General features: G+C 36.0%; 1 protein-coding gene across 2 annotated transcripts in view; it reads left to right on the top strand.

The window, feature by feature from the left end:
- The window catches only part of LOC137027788 (complement factor H-like), an 80,536-nt gene that overhangs the window by 47,097 nt on the left and 17,025 nt on the right, over positions 1 to 16,414 (top strand). For both annotated transcript variants that reach the window (XM_067396294.1, XM_067396293.1), the window contains exons 9-18: positions 7,080 to 7,247; positions 7,340 to 7,445; positions 7,546 to 7,622; positions 7,774 to 7,956; positions 8,082 to 8,249; positions 10,707 to 10,898; positions 10,976 to 11,149; positions 11,277 to 11,453; positions 12,826 to 12,999; positions 13,072 to 13,242. In XM_067396294.1, coding sequence (XP_067252395.1) covers positions 7,080 to 7,247; positions 7,340 to 7,445; positions 7,546 to 7,622; positions 7,774 to 7,956; positions 8,082 to 8,249; positions 10,707 to 10,898; positions 10,976 to 11,149; positions 11,277 to 11,453; positions 12,826 to 12,999; positions 13,072 to 13,242 — 1,590 coding nt within the window. The remainder of the gene's footprint in view (positions 1 to 7,079; positions 7,248 to 7,339; positions 7,446 to 7,545; positions 7,623 to 7,773; positions 7,957 to 8,081; positions 8,250 to 10,706; positions 10,899 to 10,975; positions 11,150 to 11,276; positions 11,454 to 12,825; positions 13,000 to 13,071; positions 13,243 to 16,414) is intronic.

Below are 16,414 nucleotides of genomic sequence, written 5' to 3'. Positions count from 1 at the left end.
AAACATCTCCACAAACAGCATTTCCAGCTTCACTTATTACTAACCAGACTGACTTTATCTCTGACATTCATCTACAGAAGTTGTTATTGAGAATTACCAGAGGTTTAGATGTTGATGATTTGTTGAAAATAAGTTTGGTTTGATGTCACCATGATCGAGGTCAGCGCTTACTTCAGTTAGGCAGTTTGACTCTTGATTGTTTTAGTAATAATGTTTCTTTGCCTGCGCTTGCTGTTTGTTATGGTAAAAAAAAGACAATGTGTTTAGCTGTTGTCAGCTGTTCAAAGATATGAATCTAATTGTCATTATTTTATGGCTTTGTTCACTGATCTAATGGCTGAGCTTTATATGAAAAAAAAATTATTAATTTTGTGCTGGATCTCCTCCAGAACAACTGAAAAAAAAAAAAGTTACAAAAACCAGAGCAGAAGAATAGATCTGAAAAATACGATGTACATTAAATCCTTCAAAACAGCTGCAAGATTTATTCACACACAGACATCAAGAATCAGCGAATGATTCTCAACAGTGGTGACATGCTTCATGCTGCAATGCATTCTGGGTGCCTCATACAAAACTCATCCATGGCTCCCAGAATGCATTGCAGCATGTCACCATTGCTGAGAATCATATGCTGATTCTTGATGTCTGTGTGTAAGTGAATCTTGCAGGAGGTTTGAAGTGTTTAGTGAACAATATATTTTTCCGACTTTATGATTAAAACATTTTTATTGTTGTAACTCAAGAAAAGATCCAGCACAAAGTTAATCACATTTTGCTCATAAAAAGCTCAGTCGTTAGATCAGTGAATTAAGCCACTAAATTACTATATTTTTGCTGAAGCAGACCATAACAAATAGCAAGAGCAGACAGAGAAACACTAAAACAGTCAAGAGTCAAACTGCCTAACTGAAGTAAGCGCTGACCTCGATCACGGTGACATCAAACCAAACTTATTTTCAACAAATCATCAACATCTAAACCTCTGGTAATTCTCAATAACAACTTTTGTAGATGAATGTCAGAAATAAAGCCAGTCTGGTTAGTAATAAGTGAAGCTGGTAATGCTGTTTGTGGAGATGTTTAATCAGATCTTCAGTGATTTAATGTCTTTTATCTTCAATTGATTTCATCGAAGGTTGTGGTTGAAGTCATAGTTGTTTCTCTGTCCTTCAGCGATTCTGCTCATTATCACCTAATTATCTAATTAACTCCAGCATGTTTCTGTGTTACATTTAACAGCCTGTAGTGTTCACACTGAGCAGTGTTCAGTTCATCTGGGCTAATCCATGTGGGGCCTCCATGGAAACCGTTGACAAAAATGTCTGGGCCCCAGTTAGGCTGCCCAGGTGACACCCATCTGGGCCCCACTATGCTATGTTGGCTGGGACAGAGGTGGACATTCCAGGGGTCAGAAAGTAAAAGTCCTGCCATATTTTTATCTCATCCACTGAAGCATTAATGAGATAATTAAGTGATAAATTGAGTGATGATTGACTGATCAGCTTTTACAATACAGATTTTTTTTTAAAAGTTGTCCTTATCACAAAATAAATAAATATATATATATAGGCACACACAGACATCAAGAATCAGCCTGTGAATCTCAACAACGGTGACAAGCAACATATTCTGATCAACAGATCAACTCTGAACATTAGAAAACAAGCTAATAAAAAGTCACAGAAAAACAGCAACATTTTAATAGTGAGAATAAATGAAATTACTAAGACAATTTAGCTCATAATTTATTCATACAGCAATGCATGATGGGAGCCATGGATGAATTTTGATTGGTGGCTCCCAGAATGCACTGCAACATGCTTTATGATGGCCACCACTGTTGAGATTCACAGGATGATTCTTGATGTTTGTGTGTTTAAATGAACATTTCTTTAAAAAAAAAATTTGAAAAAAAAAATAATTATATTGTAAAAGCTGATCTTGTGCTGTAGAATCACAGTGCTGCTGTAATCAATGTAAAATTAACTCAGAGATTGGGCTCTAAACAAGTTCAGTGATTCAGATCAAATAATGTTTATGTAAAAACATAACCAACATCTGATTGTCTTTTTACTTTGTTTATCTGGTTGGTTTTTATGTAGTTAAAACTGCCCAAAAAAATCTATTACTGAAAAGGCAAGGGTCAAGAGCTCAACTAAAACAAACCCTGACCTCGATGATGGTAACTTAAAAATAGTGATTTTCTCCTTTGGTGATTCTGCTTGTTATCATCAGGTGTCTTCAATAATGCTCAATCATCACTCAATTAATCACTTATTTATCTCATTAATGCTTCAGTGGATGAGATAAAAATATGGCAGGACTTTTACTTTCTGACCCCTGGAATGTCTACCTCTGCCTCAGGAAGAGCTATAGTTGACGTCACCGCCTCAGGAGGATCTGTAACATTCGCCACCACCTCAGGAGAAGCTGTAGCGGTCACCACCACCAGCTGTGAACATTTGTGCAGCCCAAACACATAAGATGGCAACTGCCACTACAGGAAGTAAAACTGATAGTGGTAGGACTTCCTGGACTTGGGACCATCAGACTTGGATGTGCTGAGACCACTACCTAAATTGGATGTGCTGGGACCACAACCCAGATAGCAAGCAAATAGCATCGAAATAATGTTAAATCAATGTTAATGTGTCAACGTTAACATCATTGAATCAATATCACTTTTGCACCCTCAATTAATGTTGAAAAAATGTTGACATTTCAATAAAAAAATCAATGGTAGTGGCATTGAATCAGTGTTTGCACTCTCAGAAAATGAAACACAACTACAACTGACCTAAAGCCACACAGCCTGAAATCAAATGAAGATTAAAGAAGACATTAAATCTCTCAAGATCTCAGCAGAAGCTCTTTTTGAGAATTAACAGAGGTTTAGATGTTGATGTTTTATTGAAAATGCTTGGTCACCATTTTGGTGGTCAGTGGTTCCTTTAGTTGGGCAGTTTGACTCTTGGCTTTTCGTTTGAGTTTGTGGTTTTTGTAAGAGTGTTTACCAAAACCTATCATTTGTTGTAAAGATATCTGAAACAAAATGATCAGAAACTTTTACAAAAAAGTTTTTGAGATACTGAATTTGGTATTTTCTTTAGTTGTTAGTTATAATCATCAAAATCAAAAGAAATAAACCTTTGAAATGTTTCAGTCTGTGAATAACGAATGAATATAATGTACAAGTTTTATATTTTGAATGGAGTTAGCGAAATAAATCAACTTTTTGATGATATTCTATTTATATGACCAGCACCTGTAAAAGTTCTGCTGCTTGTGAGGCGTGTGTTGCACCTCGTTCAGCTCCCACAGCACTCAGTCCTGCTCTGGTTCACACTAAATAACCTCATCCACGAATGTGATTTGTTCCCGAGTCCTATCCTTATTCGTTTGCACTGTCCGTTGAGATGGAGACCACATGTCCTAAGATTCCATGCTCAAACTTGGCATCCTCAAGCTATGCCTTTGTTTTGAATAGGCTTCTAGCGACCTCTAGCAGCCAAAATTATTACATATTGTACCTTTAGCACAACATATGGCACAGGAAACTAGAATCTAGAATGCAAAATAAAAGTCCAAACAAACAGGGAACATGTTACTGTGTTTTAAGGTAATAAATACAATCATACATTTAATCTTCACGCAGGGACCGCTTTGTGGTGCAGTTGATCAAGGGAAAAAAAACAAATAGTGATATTATTTGGACCCGCATGTCAGGAAATAATCTCATTCCATTTTCTCATTTTTTTTATTTCTTTTTTTTTTTACAAATAAAGTAATTGCATTCAGAACGCTCAGACATCAACTCTGTTACTCTAAGTATTTTACGAAAAGAAAAAAAAAATCAAACATATAATATTCCCTAGAAAAAAACTGAAATAGGTTTATCAGTTACTACAAACCAAGCTTTGATCCAAAGCTTTTTAATCTAATCTAATTTTGATTTTTATGCTTATTGTTATAAAATAATCTAATCAAATTAGGTATTTTTGTATACATGTGTCTTAAGTTTGGTATAGAGTTGCAAAAATCACAAACTTCAAAAAATATAATATATCTCAAATATAATATATAAATCTGTATATCATGTATAAAAACATGAAAATATGAATATAAAAATATAACTTATGTCCCCGGTTTCAAAGACAAGGCTTAGTCCTAGACTAAAATGCACATCTGAGCTGTTTTAACTGAAAGCAACTGTCACTGTCATTGTTTTGTCTCAAGCTGCACAGACCAGTAATGTCTTTTTCAAGGGTACATTTATAAAAGCTCCTTAATTACCATAACTGAACTAAAGTCTAATCCTGGCTTATGCTAAGCCCTGTCTGTGAAACTGGGCCATAATATAACAACTCTACCCAGCCAGCAGAGCCATGTGGGGCCCAAATGGGTTTGACCTGGGCTATCTAACTGGGACCCAGCCAGTTTTGCACCCAGTTTCCATGTAGGCCCCACATGGATTTGCCCAGATGAAATGAACACTGCTTAGTGTGCACACTACAGGCTGTTTAATGTAACACTTAATCAGTGTTGGAGGTAATGAGATAATTAAGTGATTGAATAATGATTTTGTATTAGTGAAGAACACCTGCTGTTAACAAGCATAATCACTGAAGGAAAGAGAAACACAAGAACTACTTCCAGCCACAGCCTTGGATGAAATCAACTGAAGATAAAATACATTACATCTCTCAAGATCTGATTAAACAACTCCACAAACAACATTACCAGCTTCACTTATTACTAACCAGACTGACTTTATTTCTGTCAGACATCTACAGAAGTTCGTATTAAGAATTAAGAAGAGGCTTAGATGTTGATTACTTATTTGAAAGTAATAGTTTGATTTGATGTTACCATTGTGGCGATCAGTGTGTGCTTTAGTCAGGCTCTTGACTTTTTAACATTAGTTTTTATCTTGACAGCTGTGTCTGTTTGTTACGGTGAGAACAGCAAGAGAAAATTTAATCAGATGCTGTAAGCTGATTGATGATAAGAATATAATCATCATATATTGGCTTAACTCATTGATATTATGTGGGAGGTTTGTACGGGTATTATGTTATTAATTCTGTTTTATTGTTATGATTCTACAGCAAGAGAAAAATAGAATTTAATCAGAACATCAAACAATCTATATCACACCATTTACATTTTTCCTGTGAGTTTTACTCGCACACAGACATCAAGAATCAGCATATGAATCTCAACAATGGTGACATGCTTCAATGGTGCAATGCATTCTGGGAGCCATGGATAAGTTTCGTATGATGCACTCAGAATGCATTGCACCATGAAGCATGTCATCACCATTGTTGAGATTCAATGAGTTAAGCCAATATATGATGATCATATTCTTACCATCAATCAGCTTACAGCATCTGATTATATTTTCTCTTGCTGTTCTCACCATAACAAACAGACACAGCTGTCAAGAGAAAAACTAGTGTTAAAAAGTCAAGAGCCTGACTAAAGCACACACTGATCGCCACAATGGTAACATCAAATCAAACTATTACTTTCAAATAAGTAATCAACATCTAAGCCTCTTCTTAATTCTTAATACAAACTTCTGTAGATGTCTGACAGAAATAAAGTCAGTCTGGTTAGTAATAAGTGAAGCTAATGTTGTTTGTGGAGTTGTTTAATCAGATCTTGAGAGATGTAATGTATTTTATCTTCAGTTGATTTCATCCAAGGCTGTGGCTGGAAGTAGTTCTTGTGTTTCTCTTTCCTTCAATGATTATGCTTGTTAACAGCAGGTGTTCTTCACTAATACAAAATCATTATTCAATCACTTAATTATCTCATTACCTCCAACACTGATTAAGTGTTACATTAAACAGCCTGTAGTGTGCACACTAAGCAGTGTTCATTTCATCTGGGCAAATCCATGTGGGGCCTCCATGGAAACTGGGTGCAAAACTGGCTGGGTCCCAGTTAGATAGCCCAGGTCAAACCCATTTGGGCCCCACATGACTCTGCTGGCTGGGTATATAGTATTTACTTAGACATTTATATTCAGTCAACATTTTCTGAAGAAAAAAAGGTCCTATTTTTTTAGTAGAGTTTCAGGTCCTATTTTGAACATATTCATTGAATGTGCCAAGAATCTGTTATCACATGACAACCATTTGCAAATAAAGTTGAAGACCTTTGAGTTTTTTTGAGTGTTTACAAAAAGTCCACAATGTCAGATCCAGTAAATGACGTCCAGCTTTTACATTTGCAATTTTTTTTTTTCAGTGTGAGATGAGGATCATATTGTCGCATATTGTCATATGAGACAACAACAATTTAAGCAGTCAGTCAAATACTTCAAGTGTCATACTCTTTTTCTGCCTCTCTTTTTTATCAGCTCAATAGATTGCTCAATTCTAATAGACACATTTTGCAATGGCAGTTACAAGTATATTTTGCAATGACTGTACTGTTGAAATGTTAAAAAATTCAAAAGTGTTGTGGATCTTCTTCAGTCTCACTCGTGACAGATTCATTAACAACATAATCAAACTTTATCATTTGATTCAAGAAGAAAGCTACAGAGTTTAGAAGTGAACATGCCAATTATTTTGGATTCTTTGCTTCCTGTTGCATGAATATGACTTTGAAAATTGACTTCTCTAAAGTAACTGGACTTTGGTGTGTCTAAATGGAATTGCTGCATCATTTACAGGAAATATTGAGTGGTCTGATGTAAGAAAAAAACACTTTTTGACTTTGGTAAATGATTAACTTGTTGATCCCTAAGCAGGCAAGAGTATCAGAGACAAACCAAAAAAAGATAACTGTGAACTGAGCTCAAAATGAGAGTTCCAGTAAAACTCCTCGGCTTCGTCTTTTGGTTGTTTTTCTTTAATTGTGGGCAGTGTCGAGGCAAGTAATTTTTTGTTGTTATCTATTTGAAAGTCTTTTTCATTTAGATTTTATTGACTTGAACATAAATGTTATATTATATGCATTTTCCAAACGGTAGCTTTAGAGACTGTTGACTAGTTGTTCATGTACTTCAGCATTTAACATGACAGTTATGTCTTTGTGTAATGATTGTTTGTGCTTGTCAGATTGTCTTCGAGAGGATATCAAATATGAAAACACAGAACCAGCTGCGAAAGCTTCATACAGTGATGGTGAAACAGTGAGACTGTACTGCATGACAGGCTTTACTGGCGTGTATAGATTAAAGTGTGAAGAGGGAAAATGGAAGACAACCATTGAGCGAAAATGTGCAAGTGAGAAAATTGTCAATATGATCACCACATCATTTTATTGGTAATTAAATTATTGCCGTTTATGCAGAGTAAACCTTGTTTGATTTCTGCAGAGAAAAAATGCAGTCACCCAGGAGACACACCGAATGGTGATTTTAAACTTACAGCAGGATCAGAGTTTGTTTTTGGAGCAACAGCATTGTACACTTGCAAGAAAGGGTAAATGTGCTTTATGCATTTTATTCTAATGTATAAAATGTATACTATTCTTTTAACATTCTTTGTACTTGTAAAAAGTGTAAAAACACTGTGTTCACAGATTTGAAATGACAAGCAGAATCAATCAGCGTACCTGCAGAGCTCAAGGATGGGATAATACTGTCCCTGTCTGTGAGGGTAAGCTTTCTTGAAAGTCAGGATTTTTTTTTCTTTTAATTATCTCCGTCCTTCTGACAGTGACACATACGCTACATTATTCAAGAGAATTATCATTTTAGTGATATGTTTGTTGGTTTCTTTTTTTCATATTTATTTATTTTTTGGCTAGCTGTGAAATGTCCAGCCATTCGCACAAATGCGTTTGTGACTGCATCAGGCAACACAGAAGAGGGAAGTTATGGTGATGTTATCCACTTTGAGTGTGTATCTGCTGACAAAAAGATAGACGGAAGTAGTGACATTCACTGCACAGAGACGGGCGACTGGAGTGACTCTGTTCCAACATGCAAAGGTTCATTCTACTGTTTAATTTTTGTTGTTGTTGTTTTTCCGTATCTTCACCCAGTGATCACAGATTTCTGTGCTTTTTTAAAAGCACCACTTTAATTATTCTTGTTTCTCTCACTTTCCACACAGAGATAACATGCACAGCACCTGTTATAACAAATGGTTTTGTTGTTGAGCCAGCGCAAGAATACCAGAAAGATGCCATATTAAAATACAGATGTTCACCAGGGTTCAAGGCTAGAGAGGGAATTCCCAGATGTGCTAAATTTGGCTGGACTCTGAACCCAGAATGTGATGGTAATGTATCACTGTTAAATAAACAATTAATTTGGGAAATAATACAAAAATCCTTCTATCCATATAGCGTACCCTGTAGTACACTGAAACATTCTAAAATTAGACAAATTCAAATTCAATAAATTCAAAATGGAAAAATCAAGGACAAAATTGCAAGTATGTAGTTCCCAGCCAGCAGAGCCATGTGGGGCCCAAATGGGTTTGACCTGGGCTATCTAACTGGGACCCAGCCAGTTTTGCACCCAGTTTCCATGTAGGCCCCACATGGATTTGCCCAGATGAAATGAACACTGCTTAGTGTGCACACTACAGGCTGTTTAATGTAACACTTAATCAGTGTTGGAGATAATGAGATAATTAAGTGATTGAATAATGATTTTGTATTAGTGAAGAACACCTGCTGTTAACAAGCATAATCACTGAAGGAAAGAGAAACACAAGAACTACTTCCAGCCACAGCCTTGGATGAAATCAACTGAAGATAAAATACATTACATCTCTCAAGATCTGATTAAACAACTCCACAAACAACATTAGCTTCACTTATTACTAACCAGACTGACTTTATTTCTGTCAGACATCTACAGAAGTTTGTATTAAGAATTAAGAAGAGGCTTAGATGTTGATTACTTATTTGAAAGTAATAGTAATAGTTTGATTTGATGTTACCATTGTGGCGATCAGTGTGTGCTTTAGTCAGGCTCTTGACTTTTTAACATTAGTTTTTCTCTTGACAGCTGTGTCTGTTTGTTATGGTGAGAGCAGCAAGAGAAAATATAGTCAGATGCTGTAAGCTGGTTGATGATAAGAATATAATCATCATATATTGGCTTAACTCATTGATATTATGTGGGAGGTTTATATGGAGCCCAGGAGCCCAAAATATGTAAATGGTGTGTTATAAATCGTTTGATGTTCTGATTAAATTCTACTATTCTCTAGCTGTACAATCATAACAATAAAACAATTATTAACATACTACCAGTATAAACCTCCCACATAATATCAATGAGTTAAGCCAATATATGATGATTACTTTCGTATCATCAACCAGCTTACAGCATCTGACTATATTTTCTCTTGCTGTTCTCACCATAACAAACAGACACAGCTGTCAAGAGAAAAACTAATGTTAAAAAGTCAAGAGCCTGACTAAAGCACACACTGATCGCCACAATGGTAACATCAAATCAAACTATTACTTTCAAATAAGTAATCAACATCTAAGCCTCTTCTTAATTCTTAATACAAACTTCTGTAGATGTCTGACAGAAATAAAGTCAGTTTGGTTAGTAATAAGTGAAGCTAATGTTGTTTGTGGAGTTGTTTAATCAGATCTTGAGAGATGTAATGTATTTTATCTTCAGTTGATTTCTTCCAAGGCTGTGGCTGGAAGTAGTTCTTGTGTTTCTCTTTCCTTCAGTGATTATGCTTGTTAACAGCAGGTGTTCTTCACTAATACAAAATCATTATTCAATCACTTAATTATCTCATTACCTCCAACACTGATTAAGTGTTACATTAAACAGCCTGTAGTGTGCACACTAAGCAGTGTTCATTTCATCTGGGCAAATCCATGTGGGGCCTACATGGAAACTGGGTGCGAAACTGACTGGGTCCCAGTTAGATAGCCCAGGTCAAACCCATTTGGGCCCCACATGGCTCTGCTGGCTGGGAAGGACCCAACTGATGTTGATTTCTTTTTTTATAATTAATATTATTATTATTTGATAACTTCAAATTAGTAACTACTTACTACAATGATTATCAATTCAATAGATTATTACAAAATAGTGAGAATATTTAAATTCAAATTTAGATTGAGAAGGTAAAGAACTTTATTTTCTATTTTATGACTTCCACATATCTGTTTTTACAACATTTTGTTTCTTCATCTCTCCTTACCCTTAGGCAATGTTCACACTGTTAGTCCAAATCTGATTATTTGTGAATTCAATTGGAATCTGATCTAAAATTATTGATGTCCAACACTGTGTGGCACAACTATTCATATCCAATTTGTGTCTATATGCCACTCTTTCATATTCTGGATTATCTGCATTAGTTTCTATGGCAATGACGTTGCTTATATGCCAAAAACAACAACTGCAACACAGAGGGGTTTGCAAACTTTCTTCTTTCTGCAGGAGACTTTCAGTATGTTTCCTATAACAACAGCTGACGTTTGCATTTTACGCGTCCTGACTCATGAGAAAGTCACATAAAGCATGCAAAATCTGAGCGGTCAGAAGGAACCGGATTTCTAGAAATGCAATTTGAATAGGATTTCAAACCACATATACAGTAGCTTGAGATGGATTTGTAAAAATTGCATTTCATGTGATTTTTTTTGCCTTTTGCAAATCTGATCGGATTTCAATTGGATATACACAAAAATTGGATTTGGACTGACAGTGTGAACGTAGCCTTAGTTGTGCATTATTATATCTTGTACAGAAGTAACTTGTGAGCTTAAGTCAAGATTTGGAGTACAGAAGATCAACCCAGAAGGAAAAACACTCTTCAGAGCTGAAGAAAGTGTGGAGATCACCTGCACTGAAAGATACCGGATCATTGGTACAAAACAAATCACCAGATCATTTACTTGTCAAGAGAATGGGGAGTGGGATCATGAGCCTGTTTGTGAGGGTAAGATTGTAGAGAAACACTTCTGCATTAGGAGCTGAAATTACTGTGTTATTAAAATATTGTGAATCTTTTTTTAGTTATTAGATGTGAAGTTCCACGTGACCAGCATGTGTATAACCCACACTATTACTTCAGTGGAGAAATGACATTGGGAACAAAAAAATCTTACTATTGCTATGATGAGGGTCAATATAACAGAGGAGTGGCCACATGCACACGAGACGGATGGACTCCAAAACCACTGTGTGCTGGTATGAACTGATATTACAAATTTATTTTTTATATATATATATATATATATATATATATATGTTTTTTGTGCAAATTATTAATCATATAATATTAATTCTAATTGATATGATGGATATTTGTTTACAGAAAAAACATGTGCAGCACCAAACATCGAAAATGCAGAGATTTTGGGAGGTCAGACACAAAAATACTCCAAAAAATCAAAGATAAAATATCAATGTTATCCTGGGTTTGAACCAGAACAGCCTGTAGAAATCACCTGTAACTCCCAGACTGAATGGACAGGCATACGGCCATGCCATGGTATGGTAGTTATATCACAGACCTTTTTCAATATTCAATCAAAACACTATATATCTACACAATAACATCTCAAAAACATATAGTCACAGAGGTGGACATTCCAGGGGTCAGAAAGTAAAAGTCCTGCCATATTTTTATCTCATCCACTGAAGCATTAATGAGATAAATAAGTGATTAATTGAGTGATGATTGAGCATTATTGAAGACACCTGATGATAACAAGCAGAATCACCAAAGGAGAAAATCACAATTTTTAAGTTACCATCATCGAAGTCAGGGTTTGTTTTAGTTGAGCTCTTGACCCTTGACTTCTTAGTGTTAGATTTTGTTTGGGTAGTTTTAACTGTATTAAAACCAACCAGACAAGCAAAGTTAGAAGATGATCAGGTGTTGTTGGTTATGTTTTTACATAATCATTATTTGAGCCCAGTCTCTGAATTAGATTTACATTTTTGATTACAGCAGCACTGTGATTCTACAGCACAAGATCAGCTTTATCAATACAATTTAATTTTTTTTTTTTTTAAGAGTTCTGTTTTAAAAAAAAGCACTCATTTAAACACACAATCATCAAAAATCATCCTGTGAATCTCAACAGTGGTGGCCATCATAAAGCATGTTGCAGTGCATTCTGGGAGCCACCAATCAAAATTAATCCATGGCTCCCATCATGCATTGCTGTATGAATAAATTATGAGCAAAATTGTCTTAGTAATTTCTTTATTCTCACTATTAAAATTTTGCTGTTTTTCTGTGACTTTTTAGTAGCTTGTTTTCTAATGTAATGTTCAGAGTTGATCTATTGATCAGAATATGTTGCTTGTCACCGTTGTTGAGATTCACAGGCTGATTCTTGATGTCTGTGCGTGCCTAAAATATTAAAAAAAAAAAATATTCTGTTTTGTAAAAGCTGATCTTGTGCTGTAGAATCAGAGTGTTGCTGTAATCAATAATGTAAATGTAAATCTAACTCATAGATTGAGCTCTACATGAGTTCAGTGATTCAGATCAAATAATGACCAACCAACACCTGATCATCTTTTAACTTTGCTTGTCTAGTTAGCTTTACTGCAGTTAAAACTGCCCAAACAAAATCTAACACTAAAAAGGCAAGGGTCAAGAGCTCAACTAAAACAAACCCTGACCTCGATGATGGTAACTTAAAAATTGTGATTTTCTCCTTTGGTGATTCTGCTTGTTATCATCAGGTGTCTTCAATAATGCTCAATCATCACTCAATTTATCACTTATTTATCTCATTAATGCTTCAGTGGATGATAAAAATATGGCAGGACTTTTACTTTCTGACCCCTGGAATGTCCACCTCTGTATAGTCATAATTTTGAAGAGTTTTGTAACTGTTTCCTCACAGCAAAGCAAAAATTGTGCAAATATCCATCTGTGGAAAACGGGTTTCACACCCTCTCCTCCACTGAGGAAAAAATCTTTTACTCCTGCGACACGGGTTATAAACCATTCAGTGGGAACTGGTGGGATTCAGTGACATGCAGCGGAGGCTCTTGGTCTGAAGAACCTCGGTGCATCCGTGAGTTTAATTATTGTCAGTCTCAGGTGTTAGACGAATGACAGGTTACTGAAATATTGTCTATCTTTACAGGGGAGGAAGAATGTGGTGCTTTTCCCAGTGTTCACCATGGAAAACTACAGCAAACAAAACAGACCTACAATGATGGAGACAAAACAGAATTTAAATGTGATCCAGGGTTCAAACCAACTCCACGCTTCATAAGATGTGTCAGTGGTACATGGGAGACACCAGTTTGTGAGGGTGAGCTTCTCAAACTCTCAAATTTATATTTTTGTGAGGAGCAGCGACAGCATATAGTGGACACCCACCTAACTGAATTTTGTTGTAAGAACGTTCTCTAAATATTCAGTGTTGGTTATGGGAATATTAAAAGCGACCAGTTTTCTTGACGTTACAGGTACGTTTTTATAAGATATAATGTTCATCAAACGTTCTTTCAACTTAATTTTGATTTTAAATTCAACATTCTAGGAACATTGATTTGTAACATAAAAAGTCCAGTTTCCTTAATGTTAGTATAATGTTCACGCATGCACATGTGCAGTATCATCAGCTCACCGGTTCTCAAATCGGACACGTCCGAAAGAAGCGGTTCTTCGGTTGTGTACTGGTGATCCGAAAACCGCTGCAACCGATTCTACTCGAGAACGAGATTGAGATTCGAGAACCGCGAGAGCGATTCAAAAGGAGTCGCCTGTTTGCTCTCGCTGTAGTTTGATTACGTCATTTTTTATCTTTATATCACCTTGTTTAGAAATTAAAGCTGTCCATGGATTATTTATGAAACAAATAAATGTTTAGTTTGATAAATCTAATTGTTTTCAATCTTTAAAAAAAAAAAATAAATAACTTGAAAGCACAACTGCACAACCTTTACTATATTGCTTTTTAAATAATATTAATATAGAAAAATTTGTAGAACTATTTCTGAACATTAGTTTGATCTGTGTACAAAATATTATGTTTATGTTGGCATGTAGTTTATTATGTATGATATTATGTACAGTATTTTATGCTATTAATCTGCTATGGTGTATTTGGAAAAGCATAATAAACGTTATATTTTCTGTATGTTTTATATTATCACACTGTCCGATGTTCAACAAAACTTGACTAACGTGCTTTTCGTTCACTTGAAAAGTTAAACGCATGCGCAATATCATCAGCTCACCGGTTCTCAAATCGGACATGTCCGAAAGAAGCGGTTCTCGGTTGTGTACTGATGATCCGAAAACCGTTGCAACCGATTCTTGACTCGAGAACGAGAACGGTGACAGGCCGTGTAAGTTCGTTCGTGTGCGTCGCGCATGCTCACTCATATCAGCTGCTCTGCAACTCGTGCCCATCATTATCAGTTCTCTCTTTACAGCAGGTTAAGTCACGGTACTGTTGGAGTAACTGAATAACTCCGGGATGTTGGTTTATTTCGAGAGCAGTGGTGTAGTCTACGTGATACGCAGGTATACGCCGTATACCCACTAGGAATGTTCAAGGATTTCCGTATACCCACTTAAAAAAGCGCGAGTATACGTAACGACATCGTTTTGTGACAGAACTTTCACACATTCATTCATAAATTCCATTCATTCATAAATTCACCTCGTCTATGTTGCCATTGGGGCGCCGCTGCCGTGGCACGTCACCTGGGTCTGACGTCACCTTCATTGATTGGCGGTCATTTTCGGCGCGCAAGTTAGAAAATTATGAATGGAATACCTATACTATAAAACGAAACGAAAAACATGAAACGAAAACAAAATCAAATGACACTCTTTCAGTGTTTTCGTAAGCCTGCCTCTGAAGCTACTGCCGCTTCTTCGGGTGACGCCGCAGAAGACGTTAATTTGAAAGAAACGACAGAAAAAGAGACAGTTTCTGTCCTTCGCGGTGCAGAGCCCGATGTTATCGCAACGTTACCTGGTAAGTAAAAGTCTCTGTTAACATTTACATAACTGTAACAGCAGGGGATTGTTGGTATATTGAATTGTATCTAGAACTTAATTACATTAGTGTGGTTGATAAACCGCGTGTGCGTGTGTGCGTGTCTCTCTGTGTGTGTACATGGAATAAACAAAATGTTTATATCTCCTTGTTTCAGATGATGAGAGGGATGAGAACTCCTGGCCAGCATTGTGGACTGAAAGAGATGCAGAAAAAAAATAGTTCACAGTATTGTGTCGTCTTCAAGCAAGTTGTCTGTTCTCATTGATGAGGCAACATCTCTCAGCCACAAATCTGCCATGATTGTCAACTTGAAAGCCTCAGTAGATGGAGCTACTCCTGAATTTGTGTTTCTGGAGCTGGTTGAGCTGGAAAGCCAAAAGGCAGAGGATATAGAAGAAGCTCTCCTTGACTGTTTATACACTGCAGGCTTCAGTGAAGATTGGCTTCAAAAGAACTGGGTTTCATTTGTTTCTGATGGAGCCAGTGTCATGTTGGGCAAGAACACTGGTGTTGCAACCAGGCTGACGGCAAGATACCCTAACCTCTTCACATGGCACTGCATGAACCATCGTTTGGAACTGGCTGTATCTGATGCTGTGGATGAGGTTCAGGCAGTCAACCACTTCAGAGCGTAATATTTTGTATTTGATTTTTCACCTGTAAATACTTTGTTTGCATAATAATAATAATTTAAAAAAAAAAGATTTTTCTCATGTTAAATGTTAATGATGCTTATAATAAATTGCCATGTTGATAACATAAGTTCTTCAGAATGTTCTGTTACATGTAGATGCATTATGCATTAGTGAATGTGGTGGTGCTTATGGGGATTTGCTCTGGGATGGGTGAGTATGAGTGAGTATGCGGCTGGGTGGAGAAAATCACAGTATACTCACTACAAAAAAGTAGACTACACCACTGTTCGAGAGGTAGTGTCAGGCACGTCAAAAAGTGAGTAACTTTAGTAATTTGTGGATTCGTGTTTGCTTACTGGAGATGCGAACTGTTTGAAACGATTCAGACCGATTTGGTGAACTGGTTCAACCGGTTCACTGAAAAGAACCGGTTAAAAAGAACGATTCGTTCACGAACCGGACATCACTAGTGGTTTAATTAATTGCTTTTTTTTTTTTTTTTTTTTTTCTTAATTTTTTTTCTTTTCATTTTGTGTAAAAATGAAATAGGCTGAAAAACGTGATCAAAATAATTTTTAATATTAAAATGATTAATGTTAGATTTTCCAAAACTATTTAGAAGTTAAAGACTGGGATGGGCAGATCGATATGAAGTATCGATATATTGAAAGTATACTCAAATTACAATATCGATACTAAGGTGTGTTTTTTTTAACCAGTGATTTTGTTTATTTAACAATAAATTTAATGCATAAAATATGCATTGGATTGGACAAATAAGCGAATAATTTGTAGTAAAAGTATTTTCCTGCTCATATGAACACGCAAATGCT

Source organism: Chanodichthys erythropterus, chromosome 10 (assembly GCF_024489055.1).
Source record: "Chanodichthys erythropterus isolate Z2021 chromosome 10, ASM2448905v1, whole genome shotgun sequence".
In the NCBI taxonomy this organism is placed as follows: domain Eukaryota; kingdom Metazoa; phylum Chordata; class Actinopteri; order Cypriniformes; family Xenocyprididae; genus Chanodichthys; species Chanodichthys erythropterus.
Note: the sequence above shows the minus strand (reverse complement) of the source record. Positions and strands in the feature narration are given on the sequence as shown.